Below are 27,965 nucleotides of genomic sequence, written 5' to 3' on the forward strand. Positions count from 1 at the left end.
ATTTTCTTTTTAGAGTAAAATGTACTCTACGAAATTTACTGCGTAGTGATCAACAACAGCCAAATGAAAAAAAAAATTTGTTTTATTGTCTCCTGTTTCTATAGTGATTGTCCTCATTATAGAGTGATGTGCGATCTGGAGTAACATACAACCAGTCACCAGCCAATCACAGAGCCCATATAGGCAAATAACCATGCACAAATCTAATAATCATGTTTATGTAAGTAATGTGGGAGAATGCTGGAGTACAAAAAAAAAAAACACAAGCATGGGGTAACTAGCGATTTTCACATCTGAAGGTGGGATCCAAGACTCAAACTGTGAGCCAGACTTGCAAACTAATTCACCTTTTTTGTGGAATCAGTTCTCAAAATAAAAGATGGTGAAAGTAGTCACGCAGCCCTCAGTTTGGAGTTTATAAAGACTGTAAGGAAGACTGAGCACGATATGTTAATATTTAGAGCGACCGATGGTGGATCAAGGTGTCAAAAATGAAAACAACCATTTGCTAACAGCCAGTGAACCAGATGGGCATATTAAGGAGAAGACTGTGGCATGGGACACCCAGGATGAATGGAAGTAGGTCAGTAGGAAAGGCGGAGGAACAGGTGCCATGCGGTGAAAAAGACAGTCAGAAATAATGGGAATTGTAGCACTTTCTCTCCTGGCGTTTGTCGTCGTGGCGATGGTGTGCATGTGTCACAATGATTGGCAGCTTCTATAGCAGGAAGCCTGTAACAAAGCCACAGACTTCTTGATAAACACCGCATGGTTTAATTTGCTCCTTCGGGCAGAACAACACTTGTCATCTATTCATAGAGGGACACCAACAAATAAGGCACACTGCCAATTAGAATTCAAAAAAACATTTTAGTGGAGTCCATCCACAAATAGGTCAGTCTCATACGTTGATTTTTTTTTTCCTGTCCACGTTTGTGTAGTAGACACTTGAATGAGGGTTAACCGTCTTAGTGGCACCTCTCATTTAGCCAATCAAGGCCAGCAGGCCCTCCACTCTGCATGATTATCTCGCGTGTGTGCACCAACCCGACGACACACACTCACCGAGTCCCACGCTGCTGAGCCAATTTAGCTCTAATTATATTTGAAAATGACGCGAGATGCATGTGTTCAGGAGTTGGAGAGGATCGTGGTAAACAGAGAGGTGATTATATCAACGGCAGTCAATAAAGTCCACTTAATCCCATTTGGAATTTAATCACCAGTTGTTGAGCATTTGGTGACAACTGCAATGGAAACTCCAAACATGAACACAGTCCATTCGAGAGGTGTCAAAAATAATCAATTACAGTATTGGACAAGTAATCAATTAACAGGTGCTCCATGGAAGAGTTGAGGTGGAAAGCAAAGAGAGAGACTTTTGATTTATCAGCCAAGCAGCCATTGAGATAAATGAGAGGAAGAAATCTTTCTGTGGTTGCTTTGTAGAGTCTGTTGGATGGATGCTCACCATTTGCATTTTTTTTTTAGGAAAAATGAAGAGAGTAGCAAAAAATGTGTTAATCAGAAAAAAAAAACGTGTTTCCACTTTCAATTCATTAAGCCACTTCACAAATGACATAAAGCAATCTGTGCATCAATCGTCAGTCTCTTGCCTACATGATGATTTATTCGTGTGTCGCGAATGGGAAAATGCAATAAGTCATTTTTCTGACAGACTAGTTACTCAGCGTGTCATTAGAAAAATATATTGTTTCTGTTGTATCGTGTATTTTCATTGTTACAAGCATTTGCTTCTTACAGTACACAATGAAAGGGATGAATATTTACGGTTTATCAAGTTTTTGAATAAAATCATCCCCCACTATATACGCATTTTTTGTGGCTTCACTGTATCATGGATTCATGGAAGTCGCTCAATACAGCAAGGCTAACGGGTTAGCCAGTCAACAATTAGCTAGTCAACAGGGCAGGCCCCCCTTATTAAAGTCACACATTCAGTCACAGTGACAGATACAGAGTTTTGTTATTGTGCATAAAGCTTTAAAATAAATACAAATAGGGATGTGACAAAAACAGATTCTAATCGGAATTTTTTTTTTATTTGACAAACCGAATTGCTACATTTTAAAATTGTTGCATCCTTGAATTGTATTGCATCCTATGTATCGAGATTATGAAATTGTCTTTTATCACAAACGTCCACCAAGGTATAAAGATTTGTTGTTTGTTTGAATATAACTAACTTTGATACGTTGTTGAATCTCAATGCCACTGGATCAAACCAAATGGAATTGTTACATTCTAAAATATTTATATAGTTGAATCATATTGTGTACCACATGTATCAAAAAAACATATTGGATCGTCTTTTGTGGATGCACACCCACCCCTACATACAAATAATACAATTTTGTTACTTCTTATTCTATCGCGAGTGGTCTGGAACGTAGCCCCCGCACTTAATGAAGGATTGCTGTAATGTGCTATTGCTCTCTTTCATACTTGACTCTCTTCCTTGTGTATGTGCAGGTGAGACTTGTGCAGCCCTGTCACGCCCACAGCGCCCCCTTTCTGCCCGGACGGCCCACCACGCCCCGGTGCATATGAAAGGGTACCATGTCAGCCGCAGCTTGTCCCAGCATTCCTCCAGTGGCGGCGGAGGAGGCCCCTGTCACTGCCCGCCTGAGGACTGCGACGGCCCAGCCAGAGACTACTACCACGGTCATAACGATGGCCACTACTACCCTCCGGGAGGTCCGGCTGAGGCTTTGGCGCTGGAGAGACACCATTCCCACTCCCATTCCCATTCTCACAGCCACTCAGGTGGAGGCACTTTCCCTCGCTCGCACCCCAGCCAGCATCCGCCTCAGCAGTCGCTTGACTCGTGCGAGGAATGCTTGTCGTCGGGTCACGGAGGTAAGGTGCACCGCATCCCTCCAAACCTGATAGATCAGTTTGAGAAGCAGGTACCCTTCCACCCGGATGGCTTCCACACGCTGCAGTATCAGCGCACCACGAGTGGGGGTGCTGAGCAGCGCAGCGAGAGCCCCTCACGTATCCGCCACCTGGTCAACTCGGTGCAACGTCTCTTCGCTAAGTCCCATTCCTTGGAGGCCCCTTCCAAACGGGAGTACAATGGCACAAGAGGAGGCGGGGATTACCGAGGCGAGAGAGGAGGGGGTCACAGGAGTGGTGGAGAAGACGGTGGGGGTCATTACTCCGGCCACCAGTCTCGCTCTGCTCGGAGGAACAAGTCTCGAGAGCGCAGTAAGAGCGGGGACTCTCGGCACGAGTCGGGCAGACGACACCGCAGCAGGACAGCCGGCTGGTGGAGCTCCGATGACAACTTGGACAGTGACAGCAGCTTCCTGGTGAGCGGCGGCAGGAGAGGATACCCCAGCGGGCACGAGAGCCTGGACGCAGCCATCCAGGAGCTCACCATGAAGAGGCCCAAGGAACGAGGTGGCGGTGGGCCAGGGCCTGCCGAGTGCATGGCCTGTACCACCATCGCGCTGGCTGGAAGTGAAGGAGGCGGACACCACAGTCACACAGGTCACCCTGGTCACTCCCTGAAAAGGAGTACGTGGTCGGCCATGACGGTCAGTCAAGCCAGGGAGGTGTACCCTTCTCGGGGGGGCGGAGAAGGCTATGACAAAGCTCTGGTACCCATTGAGAACAAACTCAAGGAGAGGACGCTCCATTATCTGCAGGTGAGTGCAAGCCTGCGTGTCTGTGTCTGGTATGAAGCCTAATGTTGAGCAAGACTTTGAAAAATTAGCGGCGCAATGACGCATTACATAAGAACAGCACATTGCATGTTTTCTCAGCAATCTGTTCAGGCAAAACTCATCAAATGGAGATTTGAAATGGACACTAACGTATGTTCTTACTCACATGATGATGACGGATTGACTCCCAAAGACAATTTCCATTACCGTAAGAAACAGCACAAGCAGTTGACCTTAACTCATTCACACCCAGCCATTTTCACTGAAGCAACCCCCTTCGCTCCCGGCTGTTTTACTGGATTTTGACTGATTTTGCAAGGTCCTCAGAATATTCTGTTCTATTGCTATAAAATCATGGAACCTACCAAAAGAGAGATTAGAGTATTTTCTTTCATCAGGAAAAAAAGTATATTTGTATCTGTTTCCGTTTTGCAGAAATAGGCATTAGAATATAGCTAAGTTTCATCATTATTCACAACCCTGTTGGAAACACTGGGAAAAAAGAGCTTGTTGTAAAATGGCCCTGGCTGATCTCTTATACTCTGCTGCCACCTGCTGGCCGTGTTTCGTAATAACTACCATTGCTTTAAGAGGCCGCTTGTCAGAAGCTGTATCAAAGCTTTCTGCATGCTCTAGCATTTAAAAATATATATTTGGGAGTGCAAGACAAAGTAGGAAAAAAAAACATATATACATATTTTGGGGTTTGAATGAGTTAGTTCATGTTGATGTGCTCCCCAAAACCAGCATGGATTTCAAAGTAGCGTTTTGCTCTGACAAAAGGAGGTAAAGAAAGAAGAACAGGAAGTAATCACTAGTTTGAGAATAATAAAATTCTGTCAGGTCTCCGCATTCTCAAAGTCACTCACTCGACTCATTGTGCACAACCCAGCAGGCTCTATAGGCTCCACGCTTTTTCAGATACATGAAAGCAAAACCACCTGCTGTTTGTGGGAAGTCTACTGGCTTTGACTCTCTTGAGAGCATGTCCATCATTTTATGGTTAGAGACCATTTCCTGCTGGGTCTGAAGTCCAGTTATTGATGTTATGAGCTGTATCGTTTCTCTCTGTCGGTGGGCCAAATATGTCAACATCCTGTGAATTCCATTACAGACATTAAAGTCAAATGACTGGGGGGCTAGTCCAGGGTGTACACCTGTAGCCAAAAGTCAAGATCACCCACGATCCTAAGACTACGGATTTGCTTTGAGTCCTTATTATAGGTAATGATCAGTGTTAGTGACTACAGTACGATTATTAAACAAAAAAGGTATTTGAGAGCCTTGCATGCACACATAATGGAACTTATTTTGTGCACAAAAATACTGGTTGACATGAAGGGGCAAACACCCATACATTTATATATTCACAAATCTCCAGCTGTGTTCCTGGAGAACAGCAGGTAGCCACAATTGTCATTGGCATTTAGACAAGCCTGTGACGTCTGACAGTGACGCCGGGCCTCAGAGCATCTTCCTGCAGGTGTTACATGAATCCTTGTTAAATAACAATAGAGCTTTATATAATAGGTATAATTTACAGTATGTTTGACAGTGAGATGCAACAAGGCTCTTTCTGTGGTTTGACATAATTCATCTTAACTGTGTTCATGAAAGTGGAATGAAAGTACTTTCCATTGTACTCTGTCAACGCTGATATGTCAAAACATGTCACCCTGAGAATTAATTTTAACTTTAATGAAACAGTGTTGTTTTGTTTTGCCTCTGCTGTCATCAGGAAAGTTAATATCTCCATGTTGGCTTTGCACTGCTTCACAAAGCTTCTAAAATGGCTGTCATTTCACACAATATATTGTTCAGACTTTATAGTTTGGCAAAGCTTTTTAGCTTTGTAGGGTATAACAATAGATTTATCTTCGAGAATTTTGTCCATCTTGTGGACGGTGCCGTTGATTCACTCTAAACCACGTCAGATGTACTTTGAGTCGCCAGACGATGGCGCTTTCTCCGACAGCACCACCAGTAAACAAACTCATACTTCTTGGCAAAGGAAATCATGAGATAGCCATAAATGATCTTGTCATGGTGAAACGGATACCACAATGCAGACCAGACATTAGAATTGAGAAAAATCTGTCAAATAACCATCCCAAAATGAGGTACCACAAAAACTGATCGACTTCTGCCCTCAACAATGCCTAAGCCCCTCTCTTCTTATCTCGGTCTGGATATAAAGAATGGCAAAAATGACATTATAGAGAAAGAGTGACACATTGGCAGATATAACGTATCAGGTACAATGATGGAGGGAAATATACGGGTGCGAGATAGGAATCCAAGCTGAGGGAAGAGATAAAGTGATGGCTGCTACGGGGGGGGGGGGGATAACGAAATAAGAGGAGAAGAGCATGGAAGCGATAGTGAAAGGCCAGAAGGGGTGGCAGATTAGACCTCAAACATATTTGAAACGATGACCTTAAAAATGGGAACTCAGGTGAGATGCCAAAGCCTCAAGGCGAGACTGTATGTGTCGTGCCGGAGTGTACGCTTTGCATAAGTGTCACAATGGGAACCGGTTAATGTAACCGTTTCATTGCTTTGTATCTGTGTTTTCTGCACCTTGTTATTGTCCTCATTCTTGATTGAGCATCGTTTTCTCATCAGATTCTCATTGCTTTGTTCATCTGTCTTCTCCACCTGTTTTTATTCATCCTTTCCTGTCTTTGTCTCTCGCTTTCTCCTCTTTCATCACCTCGTACGTCTGTCCGGGCATGTGCCACCCCTACTTTCTGTCTCTACGTTTGTGTCCGTCATTCGCTCTGCTTGGCTACCTGCCTCTTTGTTGCTGTCTGCTTGCGACTGATGCTTCTTTTTTTTTTTCTTTCTCGCGCGTCAAGTGTTTCTCCAGCTGTCAGAGTTTCTCTCTCTCTGTAAGTTGCTGTGTCGCAGTCTCTCTTTATAGCAGCTCTCTCTCTCACTTTCTCTCGTATGCATGTACAGCTTGATCTCATAGGAATTTAGGAAGTTTTCATATGAAAGGGCATATCATAACTAGATAGGGGGGGGGCATGTTTTTAAAGGTTACATGTCTCTGTTGTATTAACCGCTTTGAATTTAGGGCTTAATACAGTGGATTATCAGAACCAGAATATATGATTGGGAAACTGTGTGACCTATACTGTGATCTGAATTTAAACATCCCAGGACTAAGATTTGCGCAAACTTTTAAATACTGAACAATTCTTGTTCTAAGTCGTGTCTGGCAGTAACAAGTAATAGCCACCCATTTTTTATATTGCCAGTTCTCTTCAGGGTTTGTGAAAACTGGAGTCTTCCCCAGGAGACTTCGGGCAAAAGGCAGACTACATCCTGGAGTGGTTGCCAATTAATCATGCACATAAAGAATCAGACAAGCAAGTCACTGAGTGGGAACTGAATTCACGTTGGTCAAGTGAGTCAACCACAACTCTATGAAATGACTCATGTAACGATAGTAAGACCTATAAACGATAAAGGCTATACTTCCATTTTTCTCTTGGGCTTAACATGACTGATATCCTCGTTAACAGATACCCATGACAAAAAAAAAAAGACAGTGACATTAAGTCACAAAATCAGCTGATGTGCTACTCAAAAATTATTCCATCTGCAATGGTGATTAACTTTTCAAACATGTTCTAGTAAATTCTTCTGAGATCATGCTGGCATGTGACATGCATGTAATTGTGAGGTAATGGATGTTTGAGCTGCACGTCTACTTTGTGCGTCTGTGTAAGAGGGAAAACTTATTTACCACAATAACAGCGAAGCAATACTGTCACTTACTCATCTAACCTTTTTTTTTAACCTATAAAAAAAACTCTGCCTTGCCGAGTGTCAACAAGCTTGTACTCTACTCACAACTGCCGTATTGTAAGAGCCTTGGTAGATTCATTGCTGATTTTCAAGTGGGTGTGATTGTGTCGCAGGTTCCTTCAGAAGACTGGGGGGGCGGATACGGTGGCACAGACAGTGGAGGTGAGATTCCCTGCCGTCGCATGCGCAGCGGTAGTTACATCAAGGCCATGGGCGATGACGACAGTGCTGATTCAGACAGCAGCCCTAAAGCTTCACCCAAGTCCACCCTGATCGCTCAGAGGGATGCCTTCAGACGATCCATCAGCATGGATCAAAGGTCAAACTTCGCATACGCACTGTTTAGCATAATACTGACACTGCACATTTACGCTGCAATCTGTTTAGTCTGCTTTGGCCACTTGCTGTTTGGTTTGTCTGCTCTGTTGTTGCTGAACTCAGTTCTGGCATTTGTCTGTGACATTTAATGTGTCATTGTCATATTTAGATAAGGGTGTGAACCATAGTGATGATGAGATGAGGATGAGAATCACAAATCCAAAAATTTGATTATATAAAATCTGAAGAAGCTGTTTCAAAACTCACACCATGAAGAGTAATACAGTTTTGGTGTTTCCAGAATAGGAGGATGATTCAGACACAAACATCTTTGAAAATGTGATTATAAATATGCTAATATTGTAATAATGATAATTAACCATCATATAATTAAATTCTTCCATCTTGACAATCAGAGGGACAACAACAGCGTTATATATCAATGCTAACGTGAAGAGGTTTTTTTCTCTCTCTCTCTCTCTCTCTCACTCTCTCTCTCTCTCTCTCTCTCTCTCCCTCGAGTGTGTGCTAGCTCTTATGCTAACTGGTCAAGAACAAATTTAGCTGTAGAATGAAAAAAAAAGGATATGTATACAGTATGTCTTCCTGATAAAGACTCACAGTTTGAGTGAGACACATCAGGGCAGCTAAAAGCATTGAACAAATATTAAGAGGACATACCTTAGGTCTATCCATGGCAGAGCAATGACCTCAGTCATGTAGCTTACTTTCTTCCCATTCTTCGAGATGGGTTTACGTTGAAAGACAACTTCAGAGTCCTACTATTTTAAATTCCTGTTATAAATGACTCACTAGTTGGTTGTGTTTAATTTCAGATATTCATGTAAGCAGTGTACGGACTCCTATCCTAACAACCGAACGACACCCAAGTCCCACGCGCGCTCACGTAGTTATACTCGCTCGCTGACCAGCTCACAGGTAACAGACACTACGTGGGTTACTTTGAGGACGTTCTATTGAAGCATTGACTTATTCAGATGTTTGCTTTAGTTGGGAGACACCCTGGACAGACAGTTTGAGGCCGTGTGCGAGACCATGTTCGGGGAGGTGGAGTCCCAAGCGGTCGAGGCTCTGGATCTCCCGGGGGTGTTCCGCACGCGTAGCCATAGCTATGTCCGCGCCATCCAGGCCGGCTGTTCCCAGGACGATGACTGTCTCTCTGTATTCTCTATGTCTGGTCCCCAGGGAAGCATCAAGGCGGGAGCTGGTAAGTTCCTGTGAAATTCACTCCAACGGTAGGACTGTGCTGGTGAAGGTTGGGTGTAAATACATATTTGAATACAGTTTACAAATGTAATTTGCTCTGTGTCCAAGCTTGTAACTCCACTTACTCGTATATCAAATCCCCATTTTGATGATTTGAAATGCCATTAGCGTATTCCTTTTGAAACAAATAAATGGAAGGTCGACCAGGTCCTATAAGGCATTGTGTTCAACCTTAGAGCTTCCACTGTACAAGGTCTGCTTTTAATTAGGCCTCGTGAATTAGCTTTTGTGTGTTTTGTTCTCTACATTTGTCTATGCACTTTTGATTGCAAAGCCCAAATATCCCAAGCTAAGACAAGTAAAGCTGACAATATGAACTAAAGCCTCTGCGGTGTCGAGTCGTCTCCTTCACCTGATAAACACGATCCCACCTTTGCTAACAACCATGCATGCTCACCATATTTGAGTGCATCTGCTCAACAAAGCTGTAAGGTAGAGGAGAAGACAGAGGAGGGGAGGGACGAAAGGCCTCATTTTAATATCTCCAAGGAAATTGCTTCATCTTCTAAAGAGGTAGAATTCAGCATGCTTAAGGGAAGAGCCAAGTCCTGCATATCATTTAAAATCATGCAAAAAAAGCTTATTTATTCAGAACACGGGGCTTTCTATGAGTCATTTCTCAATGGTTTTGTTATTTTTCCCTCCCTCTAATTTAACTTCCTTGATGTCAATATTCTACTTTGTTTCCATCCCCTCATCCCTCTAGTCTGTCCCTTTTGTAAGTATCTATCCCTGATCCCTTTTGGGGAAAAACAACATTTTCTCTCAACAACCCAACTATGCCTTTGTCTTCCTTTCTCCCACTTCTCTGACACTTCAGTCTTTCCTTATCGCAAAGGTGCCCCTCCCCCACTCCCACCTCGCATGTCCAAGTCTTCGCTGTCGGTGCGAGCCCAGAGCAGCACAGAGTCCACCCAGGACGCCTACTACCAGAGCAGCCACGGACGCCCCAAACTGCACAGTAACTCAGTGGACCTGGGCTGCTCCGACGGACCTTCGGGACGCTCTTCTAGAGTCGGCTACTACACCGCCACAGGTCCGGGGCGTTCCCGGCAGCACAGTAACTCAGCAGAGAGCCTGGATGGAGGGATCAGGGGCTCGCGGGAGATGGTGCCCTACGGAGGAGGTCCGGGAGTCGGTGTGCGGGCCAAACACAGCAGCTCAGCTGATAGTTTGCTGGAGGGGCCACCGAGGCCAGCTCGGGAGAGGGATAGTCGGGTTGGGGGAAGCCTGGGGAAGTCAGTCTCCCTGCCGCAGAACAGCATTGTTTTGAGTAAAGCTGGAGGGCAGGATGACGGATGCAGTGGGAGGAAGTGGAGGCCGTCCATCGCTGTGCAGGTGAGAAACAAGTATGTCTTTGTGTGTATTACAGAGAACCCCAGTTTAAGAGAAACTCATTCACTGCCAGACATTTTAGAGTATTTTGACATTTTCAAGACCCAGAAGATATCCATCTTTCTAGGAAACTAACAATTATGAAAAGAAGTGTCATTTATCAGTGGATTGGCTTACTCACTCCATTTAATTACAAAAACATGACATGCATGACAGGACTATCCAAATGCATTGACCTCAGACTATAAGGAAACACTCTGTTGCATTCTTGCCAAGAGAGAAATGAGATGAGTGATTAGATCGGCGTCTGGCTTGGCAGCTGTGTTTGTCATTTCCAGATCGGAGTTTACTTATGATGCATACCAAGCACACATTTTTGGCTGACTCATATCCAACCTTTTTTAGAACACATTTTTCATTAACATAACTCGTGATCACAACACACCTGGGCCTTCCCTGGTGTCCTGCCTTCATTAACCTACCCGTGAATGCTGTCATTATCACACCATGTCAATATGCTTGATATTACAAACAGAGATCTTGTAGTCAGAATAAATGTCACCACGAACGCCACAAAACCTTCAAGTTGTCAGTCAAGTTGTCAGTCATTTCTGTCGCATGCACCTTTCCAGATGAAGCTTTGACACTAAAATGACGGACAAACGAATTACATATATAAATGTGGCTACTTCATAGTAATATTACTGCTCTCATTTTTTTTTTTACTGACAATGGCCAACCTATAGAGGTGTTAGACAGGGCTGTAGTCAGGTCCACCATTATTGAGTCCAAGTCAAGTTTGAGTCACGAAGGCCCAAGTCACAAAGGTCCTAGTCCAAGTCCACAAGATCTAAGTACAAGTCCAAGTCCAAATCCAAGTCTAGATGAGATCAAGAGCAAAGTGAAATGTACTATTTTCACGACCACAAAATTAGAGAAATGTCAAGATGCTCAACACTCTTCCAAGATAGTATGTGACCCTTTGCTTTATTGACCATTACTAACACAGTCAATATTATAGCTAACACTGGCTATGTTGTTTGCTAGCAAACTGTGCTTAAGTTGCTGCAGCGAAGATAATAATGTTCAGACAAAAAAAAAAAGATTAGTTCTGTGAAACATGTAAAAACAATTATCGAGTAACCAGGCAAAAACAGTGAGAGGAAAACGGGTGGGAACCGTGTTATTTTATTCCCCTAATATAAATTTTAAAAAATGTGAAGATAAGGAGTTTGCCTGTTAAAGAAAGAATGTCGGCAGGCGGCGGCTTACCTCTTTTTGTGGTGCCTGTGCAACTGTCGAACGAAGTTCAATTAAGTGACGTTTGTGTCCAAAATTGTATTCTTACAGAATCTGCAGGTTGCTTCATGTTGTTTTTTTTAATTTTTTTTTTTTTTTAAAGACATTGTGGCTAACGGCAATTCTCGATGGTTGGTAAAATAAAATTTTACAACCCCGCTGTTGGTTGACATGACTGAAAGAAAAAGACTTAAGTGCTTTGACGCTCGCTGTCAGGTTAACCAGATGGCTAGCTGCCCGGTAGCTATGGTTAGCTGATGGCCAATGTCAATGGCCAAAAACAAAACATAGTTGGACTTGATCAAATCTCTAAAAATATCTCACAAGTTCAATGGTAGAGTCTAAGACAAGTCTGAGTCAAATGCCAAGGAGTCCGAGTCAAATCCGAGACAACAAAAATGTGTTAAGCCCGGACTCGATTCTACAGCCCTTGCAATAGAAACAACAAAAGCCAAGTAATGCTGATCCTTCCCTAATTTTATATCTTGGGTACATGTACTCTGTTATTTACTATTCGAAATATTACATACACACAACGTTTGAGCATTTGTTGCTAGTTACTTGGTCTTGATCTGACCATGCAACCAAAAGTATGTAACATGTATGTATACTTTGATGGGCAACAACACCAATACAAACATAACCACAACTAAGAAATAAGATCAAGCATTTTACATAAAGGACAGAGTAGTCGGGAGTGAATTGGATTGTGCTCTTTCTCCTTTATTCCAGGTGGACAGCTCAGAGACTCTGTCAGATTCAGACGCAGATGGCAAAGCTCTGACAGAGGTTCATTCAATAGGAGTACAGGTGGAAGATGACAAAAGGTAATGTCAAATTATTAACCACCTTATTGATTGCGTATTATACGTACATGACATTCAACAGAAGTGCAAACTTAAAATGTACTCATTTATATTTGGTCCAAAAATATGTCTTTTCAGCCCAAGCATCATCATTTGATTGCATAATTTACAAAACCTTTTATTTTTGTCAGGGCCCCCCACAGCGCAAACACCTTTGGTTGATTTCGCCAAAAGATTCTATTTAACATTTCATCAGACGTCACAGCTTGAAGTCTGTAACACCTTATGCGTTTTCTAACCATTAGCGTGCGCTCCTACTGCTATGGTTTCGGATGTGCCGTGGCCTGAAGCCCTTGGTCAGATTCACACATAAACACAGAATCCTACGCTAGAGATTGAGCAGTCCGTGTGTCCTGTTGTCATCGCGTATGATAGTGTCACTCCTCAAACTGTCACACAACACGGACGAGGAGGGGAGGTGTAAATTCTATGACTACATCCATTGACGTACACTCGTTTGTCATATGCCAGATGATTTAATACTAGTGAGGGAGTAGTATTGACAGGAATTGCAGTGTGATGCTCACTGCTTAAATTATCCGGAAGGAATAAGAAAAAAAAAAAGGAAAAAATGTAATCTTTTGCGTGCGATGGCAGTGCATAACGGATGGCTCTGGGCCTGCTGTGACTTCCCTGTGTCACAGACGCGCCCGTTTCAAGCGCTCCAACAGCGTGACGGCGAGCGTGCAGGCCGACCTGGACCCGGAGGGCTTCCCGGGGCTTAGCGTTGCCGTGCCAACGCAAGACAAGAGTCTCCAGTTTGGTTGCTCCTTCCAACGGCATTCATCGGAACCGGAGTCAGCTGGCCAGTACACGGAATGCCACCGCACTGTGCATACACAGGGACAGTGGGCTTATCGAGAGGTATGCGTGGCCATTTACCCACCTAACCCAACCTTTATTGAACCAAAGCATTTTATATATTAGAAAAAAATCACAGCACTGATGATGACCTTTAAGGTCCTGTCTCCTCATTCACCTAGTGATGGTACAGTATTAGCAGCAACTGGGGGTTAAGTGTCTTGCTTGACATGGTGACAAGGACCTAAAATCGAACCTGCAACCTCTCTAAAACCTTAGCAATTCCAAGTGGGTTCCTCAGCCATTAATCTTCTTGTAATGTTTCTTATTTGGAGGGTGTTTGACCATTTGTGAGGTCAGATCTCTCTAATTATAGTTCAGATGGATCACCAAAGTATTCGATGGGTTTGGTGGACAGAAATGAGCCTTCCCAAAACTGTGACCAAATAGGTGGAAGCATAGCAATGTCCCAAATAAATGGCAAAACTCAATCCCGCCCCATCGACCTTCACATGATTACAGGCCTCCCTGTGATCTCGCTGTGGAATCTACCCGAGGATGAATGGAAGGAACTACCAAGTGGTGATCCACACTCCATCCTACTGAACGGATGCAAGACATGGCCAGTGAGAAAAGCTGACCTGAGGAAACTAGAAGTCTGACAATGACTGTCTCCCACACATCCTTCACTGCCGGTCCCTTGACTGTAACCCATTAACAACCCTGCGGCAGCTATGCAGACTTTGTGCTCTCTCAGCTATTCTCCTTCGAAATCATCTGGTCACAACGATCCCCAAGTGAACTTAACCGTGAGGTTCTGCAACCGACACCACCTTCAACATGGTGAAGGCGGGTGGGTGGGCAGCTGAGGACATACGGTAGACAAGCATGCTCAAAGATTTGCTAGCAGACATCAATGGCCCCGAAGACGTCAGCCTCGGTCACTGGAACAGGAAATGGCTGACCATCGCATGTGACATGGTGCAAGATCACCATACATGGGCTGCTTCTGCTCAGGCTGCGGTCTCAGCCAAGGAAAATACTGGCTCAACCCGGACTGGGTGAATGCCGTTTCAATAACAACACCAAAACTTGATTGGTTAATTATCTGAATAGGTGCAATCCAAAGACTGTCCATAGATATGCTTGTGGTTGACTGCTATAAGACGAGAGTTAAATTGATCTGCTGTCCCCCAATATTCCAGGACTTTATCCAGAGCGGCTACACCACAGATGCTTGTCCCGGAGACCCACGGTCACACCAGCATCAGCACCTTCCTCCACGTTCCCACTCACCACTCCCCCTCACATCAGAACGAGCGTGGGCTGGGACACCCTCCTTGGAGGGTCCCCGCAGTCTGCCCGACTCGGGTCGAGCCTCCCCCTGCATGAGGGACGGAGAATTCTTCTTGCGCCTCCTGCAGACAGAAGTGGAGAGGATGGAGGGCTGGTGCCAGAACATGGAGAGGGAGGCGGAGGAGAATGAACTCCCCGAGGAGAGTGAGTTTGAGGAGGGCGACCTTTGAGATCATTGCAATAAACTATTTCTGTCTTCAACATCTTCTTTTTAAACAACTCCAGTTCTAGAGCTGATTCGCAGTGCAGTTGGCAGTGCCCAGGTGCTCATGTCTCAGAAGGTTCAACAGTTCTTCCGCCTCTGCCAACAAAGTGTGGTGAGTTTCTGCGATTGTATGTGAAGTCATGACAACACTACAGAGGTGGTTGAACACAGTCTGTAGTCTTCTTATTATCATCATTATTCCTCTAATAGACTAGCATAATCCAGTGAGTCTTTTGGAAAAAATGTCAAATGCATGTTGTTTTTATTATGGTATATTTTATCACCCACCCTAGGACCCATCTTGTTACCCCCAGCCCACCTCTCAGGACCTAGCAGGCTTGTGGGACCTACTTCAGCTCAACATAGAAGACATCCGGGTCAAATTTCAAGATCTCCAGAGGCTGAAAGACTCTGGCTGGAAACTCACCGTTGAAAAGAAGGTGAGCCAAGCAACCATGGTTTCCCTTCAGCACTCCCCCAAAGCTAAGCTGGCTCTGTGCAGAAGACTACCACAGATGTCCTCAATACCGTCACAAGTGCAAAATCACAATAAGAACTGAACTGAGTTCCAAATTTAAATCTACTCTATACTGCAGGAAGGTGTTTTGTTGCATTCTGTCGAATGGTTAAGGTGCTCAGTCACTAAATTGCTGCTCATACTGAAAGAACTAACCGTTGTCTCTTTTTTCCTCTTCTTCTTTCACATCATGTCATTGACCATTTATGTTCTTATCCCATTGTTCCCTTTCTTTACCCTATGCCAATGAATATACACGACCCAATTTCAACAAAAAAACTATGTATACACACCCATTGTCATCTCCAATGTGCACGTCACCGTTGTTGGGCTATAGGAGGATAAGAAGCTTCCTCCTCCCTTACCAAAGAAGCCAGCGGGCGGAGTGAGTGGCAGCCTCAGGGCGGATAGCGTCGGTGAAGGAGGCGGCGGAGGCGGGTCAGGGGGCCTGGTGGTGCCTCGTGTCGGGGGACACACCCTACCAATCAGGGAGAAGTCCCTGGACCTCGTGGAACGTCAGAGGACAGAAGCAAGAAGGAGGCTGCTGCAGACCAAGCGCACTGCCTCCTTCAGGCAGAATTCGGCCACAGAGAGCGCAGACAGTATCGAAATCTACATTCCCGAAGCCCAGACTCGACTCTGAAATCCCCACTCAGCCACTTCACTCTGACCAGCCACCTAGTCCTTTGCAGCTCTGGATTACCTGCAGGTCATTACTAAATCATCCGCTTCCCCCTAGACTAGAGCATTTCCATTAATACACTTCTCATAACTCTTAATTCAGTTCTCAAGCAGTAAGAGCCATTTGTGTGTCTTGAAAATTGCACATATTACTGACACAGAAGCCTAAAAAAAAACAACGTAGACTAGCTAGCAGATACGAATTACCGCCTTCTTTCCAAGTCTCTGATTTTATATTTATTTATTTATTCTATTTATTGTTTTACTGACAACAAACAAGAAACACTTTTTTTTTTTTGGTAATGGTGATTTGCTGAGGCTCTCGCACTAGTTAGTAGCATGCCCGGTCATGTTCACCCAGCACTTGTGCATCACTGAAAATTAAGGGCTTAACAGGCACAAAACCTCCATGACAGGAGATGACAAGACTTCCCAAATTTGAATTCCTGTTGCCACCCTCGGGAAACACTTTACATTTGTTGGGTTTGCCATTCCCAGCAAGACGTATCCATACTCTTCACTGACACTGCCAGTATGGATAACGAGGCACGCCCTTAATGTCTGATGGTTCACTATCGTTATACTCCACTAGCCGTCTGCATCTTTAAATTAAGCACTTTCTGGTATTTTTGTTTGCTTCAGCATCAATCACATTCATGCAAACGAGCATTTGGATCACACTTGAAAAACAATAGTACAGTTATATGAAATACTGTAAGTCCTACTGTGTCACGAGAAATGAGTCGTAATGTGACAAGACTAGCCATAGCCTGAGGAAAAAGTCATATCACAACAATAAAGTCAGGATGTTAGAAGAATGGTCATATTGGGGCGGCATGGCTTAGTAGTGGTTGAGTAGTCATCTCCCAACCCCGGAGGTTGTGGGTTTGATCCTCAACCCTTGTGACCATTTTGAAGTATCTGTGAGCAAGATACTGAACCCGCAGTTGCTCCTGATGCTGCATCATCAGTTGGTAAAATGAGGCAGGGCTAAAGCATTTTCAGTACCTAAGGTAGAAAAGTGCTATACAAGTGAAAGACCAGTTATTATATTTTTGATGAATTAGACCAAACATGAGAAGAAGGTTTTTTATTGTAATGTGACTTTTTTCTTGTAAATGATCATTTCAATTGTAATATTTTCAAATGTATTCCCCTTAAAATGACAATAATTCAATGGGTTATTTTCCCCAGTGAGTCCCATATTCTCGTTTGAACATTCAACGTGAGGTTTTCCTGATTGAACAGTTGCTATTTTGTCTGGAGCGCTCACACTCATTCTTGCCAAACGGAGCATTTGCATGGTAGCATCAGAGCCTTGACAGCAAGAGAGCGTCATTGGCCGTAAAAATAGTTCAGTTGATTGGCTGAAGTGGCTTCTCAGGACTCCACTGAAAGGGTGGGGGGCTCCATTTCACTGTGAGACTATAGCACCACCAAGTGGTCAATTTAGGAAGAAACAAGAGTATCTAGTCTGGATTTTACACGACGCCCTTATGAAAGAGACATGACGGAAATACGTTGTTTAGTTTTGAATATTGACTTGACTCTGCTAAAAGCAAGAATGACAAATCTTATCAACAAGACGGGTCTCTGTCTGGGAAACTGCTTCCAAAGAGAGTGGTCACGAGATAAAAAGGAAGCTGCTGGGTCACAAGGAGTTGTGAATGAAATTGATGGATCTTGAGTGTTTTGACGAAAACAAGTGCGGCAGTGTAGCATGACTTTAATAATTGTGTTCATTCGCGTGAAAAAGAGTAGGAACACATTTGTAATTTCCAAATATTTTTTATGGATGTTTTGTACGATGCTTAAGAGAATGCAGCGGGCGCGTGCTGGCGAACAGAAGTGATGAAGATCAATCAAATTTAGCCATTAGCATGATTTGACTTTTCCCCTAATATCTGAATGGAACCTGGCAAATATTTTAACGGGAGATGTATATTTTATAATATAATCTACATTTATAGATAAATAGAGTCTATTGAGTAGAGTGTGCAAAAAGGCCTATATGAAAATGTGAAATACCACTGTATTATTATTATTATTATTATTATTATTATGGCATAGACTTGTGTGATACTACTGCTGTGTGACATATCCAGATGCAGCACATGTGAAAATATTATGTGAGTGCTGGGTCAGGTTCACAGGGTAAAAAAATAAAAATAAAAATAAAAATGTTAGTTGCCAAGTCGAATCCTCTAGAGCAGTGGTTCTTAATCTGGGTATGATCGAACTCCAGGGGATCGGGGAGTCAGTCTCAGGGGTTTGGCGGAGGTTAAGACACACCTGACTCAAATGGTTCGTGATGATATGCCCCGATTGGCCACCATTGGCTGCAGGTGGTCACGCTACATTGCTTGGTCTATGTTGCAGGGAAGCTGGTGCGCTCAGTGAATTCTTTATTATGTAATCCCTTTATACTAACTATGTTGAGTTAAAAAAAAGAAAGTGGTCGAACGAATATGTGCAATATGAACTGACCTGTAAAACGGAACGTATGGTGTTCCACAGGGTTCAATTCTGGGGCCTCTACTGTTGCCCCTGGGTTCTTTCTTGAGAAAACAGTGGTGGTTGTTTAAAAGTGCTCTATAAATATAGAGTTGAGTTGAGTGATGGAAGCTACTAGCTAGCAAGCAAAACAAAAGGGACACTTTCCTATGCTGCATGGAGATGGGGAATACAAGAACACAACACTTGCTGAATTCAAGTGAAGAGAGCAAGATTCAATTCAAATGTTTTTTGTTCACCAATAAACCATGTACCTACGCCTTGAATTTGAAAAGAAAAACATTTTATGTTTTCCATAAAGAAGAGTTCGGTGAATGCGCATAGGAAAATGGTGGGGTTCAGTGTCTCCAACAAGGTTAAGAACCACTGCTCTGGAGCTTTGACATATTCGAATTACATATCTCCTCCTTTCACTCTCTCCTCCCCTCTATTTCTACATTCGAACCAACGACATGTGCCTAACCAGCTATATATGGAGGTTACTGTTCAAGTTTACAGTGTGTACATATGTTCGATGTATGCATAAGCAAAGGTGGCAAATCCAGGTCCAGAAAGTAAAAACCCGCCACAGTTTGGATTTAGACCCAGGTGCTAGCTAGCTAGCTAGCTAGCTAGCTTTCATGGTGCTCGTTTACCTGCTAGGGAGCTAGCTAGCGAGCATCAATAGCTACAGTCCAAATGTGGCAGGGATTTTACTTTCTGGACCTGGATTTGCCACCTCTGTACATAAGAGAAACTAACAGTGATTATATTCAAAGTCAAATTAATTTCAGGCTCTTCTTTGTCACCCCTCACTTTCTGGAATACTTTCTGTTTGGCGCTGCATGTTTTGAGAGGTATTAGCCTGCCGACGAGAGCTGATTTTGTAGCTTTAAAATCTTTGTACAGAGATCTTTAAGAGACAATATTAGTCGTGGCAACGGACAACCAAGCGCTGAAGGAAGTGTTCCATCCACTTGCAGCAGTGTCGAACCTGACATCATCCGAGTGGTGGTTGAGGCTCATCAAACAAAGCACAAAGACCTGCTTTTTATACTCTTACGCCACTGTGAAAGACTCCTGACTGGTCTTTTCATCACAAGGATTCAACAAGTTTATATCCACAGTAGCTACTTCAATTCTTAAGTGGAGGCGTTGAGTGAATCACCAACATACAGCGTTGCTTTTCTTTTCTTTTTTTTATGTCGCACAGTACACGTTCAAGGACTCTCGCTTTGAATATCACTCACCAACACACCTGACTGACTGTATGCCACAAAACACCTGTCACCTCTTCCGAAAAGTGCAAAAACCCCGCATTCAGAGCCAGACGAACAAACCCCGTGTACCTCAGCCTTTGCGACCCGGGCCTCTGTCCTCAGGGGATTCTCTATACAACAACACATAAAAACAACTCGGACAAACACAATACAGTGCTTTTTAAAGTGATTATTGCGGACAATTTTCTGCAACTGGGAGAAACAAGAATTCATATAGTGCATACGAGGGGTCTTGTAGCTGCAGATTTGAGTTTTAGGTGGACATTTCTAAGAGGCTGCTCTGATGGTACTAAAGACATTTTTACATTTTGTTTATACCTTTACAAGGGGCTGGATTTTGATTTACTTTTAGTATTGTGTCTTATTTATTTTAATTGGAACAATGAATAAATAGGATTTAGTATTCAAAGGATCCCAGGGGGGAAAATAATCTAATTGACTCAAATATGGGTTCTCTTTTTACAATTTTACCAATGATAAAAAGGCCTACCAAATTTCATGTTGCTCAGTAAGCCTGGTTTAGGCATGGGCCGATTTCCGGTTAGCGTGGTTTTAAAAAGTCAAGGTTTCAATAACTCCTAATGCTGGCTTATAAACAAGCCACTTTTTTTCTCCTTGGAGCATAACGCAGGAGAAGAGAGCAAGATGTGATACTATATACACAGATGCCTTTTTGCTCTGATTAACTCATTTGCTCCCAAAAACGTATATATACATTCTCTTTTAAATATTACCGGTGTCCCAATTTATGTTTTTCTATGCTGGAGCATATAGAACGCTTTGATGCAGCCTCTGAACTGAAGAGATCGGTTGAAGCAATGCTAGTTATTACAAAAACGGAAGCAGAGTATAAGAGATCAACCAGGGCCATGTTGCAACAAGCTCTTTTTCCCAGCGTTTTGAACGGGTTTGTGAATAATGATGAAACTTAGCTATATTCTAATGCTAATTGCTGCAAAACTAAAATAGGTTGAAATATACTTTTGTTCCCAATAAAAGAAGGGACTCTAATCTTTTTTTTTGGTAGGTTCCATGTGTTATAACAATAGAACACAATATTCTGTGTAATCAGTCAAAATCCAGTAAAACAGCCGGGAGTGTAGGGGGTTGCTTCAGTGAAAATGGCAGTGAGTGAATGAGTTAATGCGCATTATGCTAAAAAAATCCAATAAAAAAATACAAAATCCCTTCGAATACTATCTAGCCCAAAGGACTACATGAGTATCCCACAGGTCAGTTCTAAAAATAGCTCACCAGTGATGGCACACTGACTTAGTAAGAAGAAGTAAAATGTTGACATGTATTTATTATTTATCTAATAATACATAATAATACACATTTCTTGTGTACTAATTACTAAATATTCGATATTTTGTTAAAAATAAAATTGTGTTCAAAAAAAGGGGGGGGGGGGGGTGCTGTTTTTATCTACAAAAATATTTCAAGAAAAGTAACTTTACAGCTGTAATTTTAACACTATGATACCGCAATATTTTTGCTCGACCCATGCCTATTCTGGCTTCAAAAGATTGTGGGTGGAATGAGCCAATTATTGTTGTTTTGGTTTTTTTAAGCCCCCAAAAATGTGGATTTATTTGTCCTCGAAAATGGAGGAATTTAACGAGGCACCCGCATTGATAATAATTGCGAACAAAAAACAACCCTTTTTGTTTATACGTTTCTCCTAATTGCATTTGTTACACGATCGGGACGCGTAAACACATTTGCATGTGTTATACATCCGTGTTTAAATGTCACATTTGGACATTTTATAATCCACAGAGCAGCCAAGAGACATGCAACTGAAACTCCAATGTGCCTTTAGCACTGAGGTGTGCTAACTGGTGTGTATCAACACTGTAACAAAATGATCACAAACTGAGCTACGTATTACTGTGTAAAAAAAAAAAAAACAACAACAACAACCACCCTGCCACTCTTTTGTTTACAAAAAAATGTAAATACATGTTGCCAACGAACATTGCTCAACTGAATATCACATATATTGTTATTGCAATACGATTATTAGTTGTAGTATGGTTATTGCCATTAAAAGGGGGTTAATTATTGCCGCCGCTGTCATTCTTATATAAAGTTATTATATAGAGCGAGGGGTGAGTCTTGTGTACAATAACTAGCTTAATGTGTTAGGACATGTCTTTTAAAAAGAAGTGCTGCTAGGCTGGACAACAAAGGGACATGAACTCTGGGAAGACGTACTGTATTTCTCTCTGGGATGGATGATGGACACCCTCACGAGGAATCACAAAAGAGGGTGGATTCAAACATTGTGTGCTTTTTTTGTTCCCTATTCAACTCGCATCCAAGAAGAGGAACGTGAAATTCCAGGACTTCCCATGTAGTCCACTACATAATGTAGCAAAAGCGAAAATGTCCTCTGCCCTCGTTCCATCTTCTCGTCCTAAATGCCAGACGGGTCGTACACATTGAGGTTTTGTCTTCTGTTGAATACAGTGCCAAGACAACATAGTGTACATAGAAACATTCTTTTTGTTGTTGTTGTTGTTGTCATTTGAAACGAGGCAACCGGAGCAGATAGCAATACCGTTCAGATATAAATGTCTCATCAATCCAGAGGAGACGCATGCTTGAGAAACACCGCGGTGACTTGAAGATGTATCGGTCGGGATCGTGGTTCGCGGTTCAGTTTGTTGTGTTGCGGGTCTCATTGTGTACATACCGATTTGTATTATTTCCTGTAAAAGTTTTATGGCTCGGGATGTGTCCAAGGAGCGCGTCGGAAAGCCCAGAGAGATGGCACACTGTGACGTGGTTTACCCCTCAACACAGAATGTAACACGGTCTAACGTTGTCAAAACATTTTCTAAAGGCTAATATTATTACTATTAATATGATGATTACTATAAAGCTATTTTAGCCAGTTAAACGAGGCTGTCGTGTCTCCTTTGTCTTCATTTAACATCTTTCTGCATTTTTCATACCAGGATCATTTTACATTTGAAAATGGCGTACTAAAAATGATGCTCGAGGCAAGTTTCTGTTTTAAACTACACTCTAAAAAAAAGAATTGTTGAACCAATTTAAGATTACAAATTGAATTGTTGACCAACTTCTTTTTTTCTTTTCTTTTTTTTTTAAATCACTTCAATTGGTAACACACGGTTTAATTAAGTTAGTCCAAACTAATTATGAGTTAATTCAACTTAATATATTCACCTGTAAAGTGAAGTAAAGTAAAGTATTGAGTTTAATGAACTCATAATTAGTTAAACTTAATATATTCGCATTGGACTAACTTAATTAAACCGTGTGTTACCAATTGAAGTGTTTTGTTCTTTTTTAATTGGTCAACAATTCAATTTATAATCTTAAATTGGTTCAACAATTATCTTTTAAAGTGTAATCTATTTGTTTACATTAAGATCAAATGGATTCAAGATGGCCATTCCCTGTCAAATTATCCATAAGGCGTTGCCCCAACATGTCCACTAATGCAGACTGATTGATTGATAGGAAAGGTGGGCATTTTTATTTACAGTATTTTTTATCCGCACTTCACACCACATGTGGCAAAGAGCTGCAGGAATATTACATTATTACATTACGTTATATATTACAACATTGGGTGAGATTTTGTAAAAAAAATAAAATAATAATAATAATAATAATAATAATTTCTATCCCCCAAAGAATCAGCGGTTGGCTATTTTGTTATTTTTATTTTCAAAAACAGTAAAAAAATATATAAAAAAATTTGCACTTAGTCATTCAATTTTGTCACCGTGCAACAAAGCAAGAAATGAACAGGAGTCCTCAATTAGGTGTAATTACATTACATTATCAGTAAACTATTACATTACAGCGTGTTTACAATCCCAAACAAAACTTTTAGATTTTTGTATCTCCAAGTTTGAAACTGTGTACCTTAAAATTGAACGTTCACTTGACGCCATCCAGTTTGAGGGTCCAAGTTTGTCCTGCAGCGTAGGGCAGTTCGGGTAAAACAATAGTAAGGCCGGCATTGGGCTTGATAGGTGACCAAGGCAACGGCGTCGGGTTCCCCAACAACGTCACCTAGATGCGGACCAACAATGTGTGATGACGATTTTTAGTCAAGTACTTAAATGCTGACTTTTCCCAACATTACAACAGCGTTGTTAACTCAGTTTCTACCTTGGTGGTGGCTGACGTTTTGGGTTCCAGAAGTTGCACAGAGGGCTTGGGGGGCCTCGTTGTCAAGAAGGCATAAATACTGTCCCCTTTGGAGGTATACCTAAAACAACAACAATAACTGCATTATCGATATTTGACTTCAGTTACTAAATTGGGACACATTCTAGCAAGAATTTAACAAACAAAAGCTGTCAACATGTCACACCTAGATTTCACTGATTGAATGTATTCATATAATGAAATACAGTTACACTCATTTTAATCCCCAAATGTTAACTATAAATAGAGCCTGGCCGATATGCATTTTTGAGGCCGATGCCGATACTGATTTTTGGCATTAAAAAAACACAGATTACCGATTAATCTGCCAATTATTTAAAAATATATATTTAATGTATAAAAGTATTATTTAAATATAACTTGAAAGGACAATGACAAAATGAAACAATAAGAAAGTGAAATAAGAATAGAATAAACTAAAACAATAGCAACTGAAAAAACAGTACGGACAAATACTGACAGTTCCTGTGTGTTTTGGCCTCTTGGGGGCAGTGTGATGCCGTGCCTCCATGCTGTACACACTTAAAGTGAATACAGAAGAAAGTTGTGATTGAATTCTGTTAAAACTTATTTTTCACACATTGTAAAAAATGTGTGCCGTTGCGTAGTGTTATCTTACCTGTAGGTATGTGTTCCCACAGCATTTGTGTGTGAATATTCGTTATTTGAAGGAGAAACACTCCCGGAGTCGATGCTAACTTCCTGTTCGCATTTGAATGGGATCCTCCCTTCGCTTTTAGCATTAGCACTATGCTATCGATATTTTAAAAACTAAGCATTTTTTGTTTTTAAATATTCAGTGAATGTAATTCTTATCGTCGTGTGTTTAGTTTTACAGTTAACTCCAACTGGGGTGTCATTAAACAGCCTAAAGGATGCTTAGCGACAACAGAATAACATACGCTAAACACTTGCTAGTTGCTAATGCTACGCAAGCAAAATGGTGTATTCAGAGTACTTTCACAGCGTCAGAAACTTACAAAGTTTTAAGGGGAGAATAATCGGCCATTTGGCCCGATTGGCCGATGTTTGAAAGGCAATAATCGGCCGATTATAATCGGCGATCGATTAATGAACTTTAATGTACAAATGCACTAAGAAAGAATGCATTCAAGGTTTGAGCTTCTATTAGAACAGAGGCCACTATTTGAGGCAAAATTGTGATTTTGCGCTCCTAGCTACCTACCATACTGGCACGGAGGCGTTTTCCATCTGGACCCTCCAAGGTTTGGAGGCGTAGACAGCCTCTCCGTTGACTTCAAGCCAATCACCGACTCCCCGCAGCCGCTCCTCAAACACCGCTGGGATCATTCCGTCAGAAGTGGGGCCCACATTCAGGAGGTAGTTTCCTCCCAGCGCCACAGTTTGGACCAAATCCTGAACAGGAACCGGTCAAAAGGTCAGACGACATTTTAGGAGGACTGATTATTTGATTGGCTTGGATTCAATCACCTCTATGATGGCGGGCAGGTCCATCAAGTCACTCAGTTTCATGTTCCTGCGATAACCCCAAGAGAACGTGTCCACGGACGTGCATTTCTCCCACTTATGTGTGGGCAGCTGGCCTGGAGTATACTTGTCTTCACAGTTGTAGTAACCTCCATGTTTACATGAGCAGCCAGCTCCCCATCTGTCATTGGTCACCACTGTGTCCTAAGAAATAAACTATAGTTACAAAGTGGGAAAAAATATTAAAAGTTTAGGGTTGATATTAACTCATTCACTGCCATTGACGCCTATAAATGTCAAAAATTCCTTATAACTATTTCTATTAGATTAACATTTTTCCCACTTTTGTTAACAAGAATATGAAAACCTAGACATTTTTATTTTTTTTTTTGAAGAAAGAAAATAAAAAATTATGAACTCATTCACTGCCATATAGACGTCAAATATTAATTTTACCTATTTCTATTAGTTTAACATTTTTTTACACTTTTGTTAACAAAAGTATAAAAACCTAGAATGTTTCTATTGTACATTTAGAACAGGTATTAAATTTGTGATTAATCACAAGTTAACTCGTGAAGTCATACAATTAATTACAATTTAAAAAATTAATCGCCTGACGCTAATTTTTTCATAATCTTTTCTCTTTTTTTAAATCACGTTAGGTGAATAAAAATTTTAAATGTACAATAAAAAAAATTCAAGGTTTTCATACTCTTGTTAACAAAAGTGGAAAAAAAATTAACTAACAGAAATAGTTCAAATGAATTTTTGACGTCAATAGCCGTCAATGGCAGTGAATGAGTTAAAGATTAGGGGCGTCAGGCGATTAAATTTTTTTATTGTAATTAATCGCATGACTTCAATAGTTAACTCACGATTAATGACAAATTTTATATCTGCTCTAAATGTACAATAATTTTTTTTCTAGGTTGTCATACTCCTGTTAACAAAAGTGGGAAAAAAAATATGAAACTAATATAGTGCAAATGAATTTTTGACGTCTATAGCCGTCAATGGCAGTGAATGAGTTCATGACACGTACTTTAACAGGGCTATCATTGTAGAGCCAGGCCAGGAAGTGCGTGGAGTTCCAGTACGTGTCAGGTGCCTCCCAGTCTCCATCAGACCAGATCACATCAGGTCTGTACCTGTAAAAGGGATGCTGAAATTTAACGAAGGCTGCACCGATATGTTCATTCATAGGCATGCGTGGATGAAAATATAGGTGCGAGCTACCTTACAACCATGTTATACAGCTCTGGCAATAGCTTATGATGCACAAACTCCTGCGTTTCGAACCCATTTTGCTTGTCCATCAGGTAAAGAGGGTGGAACCACTCGTAAAGGGAGTTGTACAGTCCAAAGTGCAGCGACCTAAACATGGAAATATAATCCCTCACTAAAAGCCAGTGGAATGAAAAGCAACACAACGACATTGAGAGACTTGAATGTTGTTCATCTACAAGAATCACGTATTTCATAGCGAAGTAGCCAAGAACACACCGCTTCCGCACAGCCTCCCCCAGGTCTCCGACAAGATCTCTGTGAGGACCGACGTCGACAGAATTCCAGTTCCAGGAATTGGGAGATTCCCAGTTGGTAAAACCTTCGTGGTGTTTGGCTGTCAAGACGACATATCTGGAGTTGACATAAAGAACAAGACAAGGTGATGATGTAACAGTTGCTTGAGTAGCTGAAAATGTGAATTGTATTCATATGTATTTATTTATTTGTTTAGGGGGTGGGTTCAATTATGAGTAGTCCTTGGGGGAAAAACAAAACAGAATTTCCCTGTTCCCCAAAAGTTCGAGACCCCAAGTACTCACTTAGCTCCAGAAGCGATGAATATATCAGCCCACTCCTCCGGGTCAAAGAACTGAGCGTGAAACTGGGCAGCAAACTCCGGGTAGCTGAACCCGGGCGGGTAGTTTTTGTTCATGTAAGCCACGCATTTGGGGTCTGGAGGTTTCTGACCTTGCCAGTGCCACCAGAACCACTCGCTGTCAAAGCCGGGCACGGAAAACACCCCCCAGTGGATGAAGATGCCCACCTTTGCCTCGTCGTACCAGGAAGGCAGCGGTCGGGCGTCAAGACTCGTCCAGTCGGCCGTGTAGCGAGCACCGGACGCGAACGTGACGAGTAAAAAGGCAAACGTTAAGACAAGCATGGCGGTATTTGGGCCGCCCAAACTCGTTGTTAAGCTATTAGCCGCTCAATTGACTTATTATTCGTTGCAGTGTTCATCACACATTGTAGTTTCAAATCACGTGATTGTAGTCTTATGAAAAGTCACGTGACTTCTTCATTGTTTGAATGCGTTTATGTTACAGTCCAGTTCAGTGTTAAATAGCG

The 27,965-nt window shown here is 42.0% G+C and overlaps 2 protein-coding genes across 6 annotated transcripts in view; one reads left to right on the forward strand and one right to left on the reverse strand.

Annotated features, from left to right (window-relative positions):
- Window positions 1-22,852, forward strand: part of dlgap3 (discs, large (Drosophila) homolog-associated protein 3) — a 98,669-nt gene extending 75,817 nt beyond the window's left edge. Inside the window, exons 3-13 of one of the 2 annotated variants that reach the window (XM_086062321.1) lie at window positions 2,494-3,674; window positions 7,622-7,827; window positions 8,663-8,765; window positions 8,838-9,054; window positions 9,934-10,451; window positions 12,480-12,574; window positions 13,258-13,477; window positions 14,620-14,914; window positions 14,996-15,087; window positions 15,269-15,415; window positions 15,830-22,852. In XM_086062321.1, the coding sequence (XP_085918447.1) occupies window positions 2,568-3,674; window positions 7,622-7,827; window positions 8,663-8,765; window positions 8,838-9,054; window positions 9,934-10,451; window positions 12,480-12,574; window positions 13,258-13,477; window positions 14,620-14,914; window positions 14,996-15,087; window positions 15,269-15,415; window positions 15,830-16,135 (3,306 nt within the window). In that variant the 5' untranslated portion in view covers window positions 2,494-2,567 and the 3' untranslated portion in view covers window positions 16,136-22,852. The remainder of the gene's footprint in view (window positions 1-2,493; window positions 3,675-7,621; window positions 7,828-8,662; window positions 8,766-8,837; window positions 9,055-9,933; window positions 10,452-12,479; window positions 12,575-13,257; window positions 13,478-14,619; window positions 14,915-14,995; window positions 15,088-15,268; window positions 15,416-15,829) is intronic. The other variant, XM_086062322.1, reaches the window with a different exon arrangement.
- On the reverse strand, window positions 717-27,885 carry LOC147157673 (tissue alpha-L-fucosidase-like). 4 transcript variants are annotated; one of them, XM_086062325.1, is made up of 9 exons: window positions 27,440-27,885; window positions 27,117-27,251; window positions 26,850-26,987; window positions 26,656-26,761; window positions 25,614-25,814; window positions 25,348-25,538; window positions 24,102-24,201; window positions 23,853-24,002; window positions 717-732 (listed from the first exon to the last, which is right to left on the reverse strand). In XM_086062325.1, the coding sequence occupies exons 1-8, from the start codon at window positions 27,778-27,780 to the stop codon at window positions 23,868-23,870; spliced, it is 1,347 nt and encodes a 448-aa protein (XP_085918451.1). In that variant the 5' UTR covers window positions 27,781-27,885; the 3' UTR covers window positions 717-732; window positions 23,853-23,867. The 4 variants fall into 4 exon arrangements, with proteins under 4 accessions (XP_085918451.1, XP_085918449.1, XP_085918450.1 ...); XM_086062323.1 differs by lacking the exon at window positions 717-732 and adding an exon at window positions 9,578-10,443; XM_086062324.1 differs by lacking the exon at window positions 717-732 and adding an exon at window positions 22,002-22,408.
- Window positions 27,886-27,965: the final 80 nt, after the last annotated feature.

This window comes from Leptonotus elevatus, chromosome 19 (assembly GCF_054856555.1).
Source record: "Leptonotus elevatus isolate MCC_2025b chromosome 19, RoL_Lele_1.0, whole genome shotgun sequence".
Taxonomy (NCBI): Eukaryota; Metazoa; Chordata; class Actinopteri; order Syngnathiformes; family Syngnathidae; genus Leptonotus; species Leptonotus elevatus.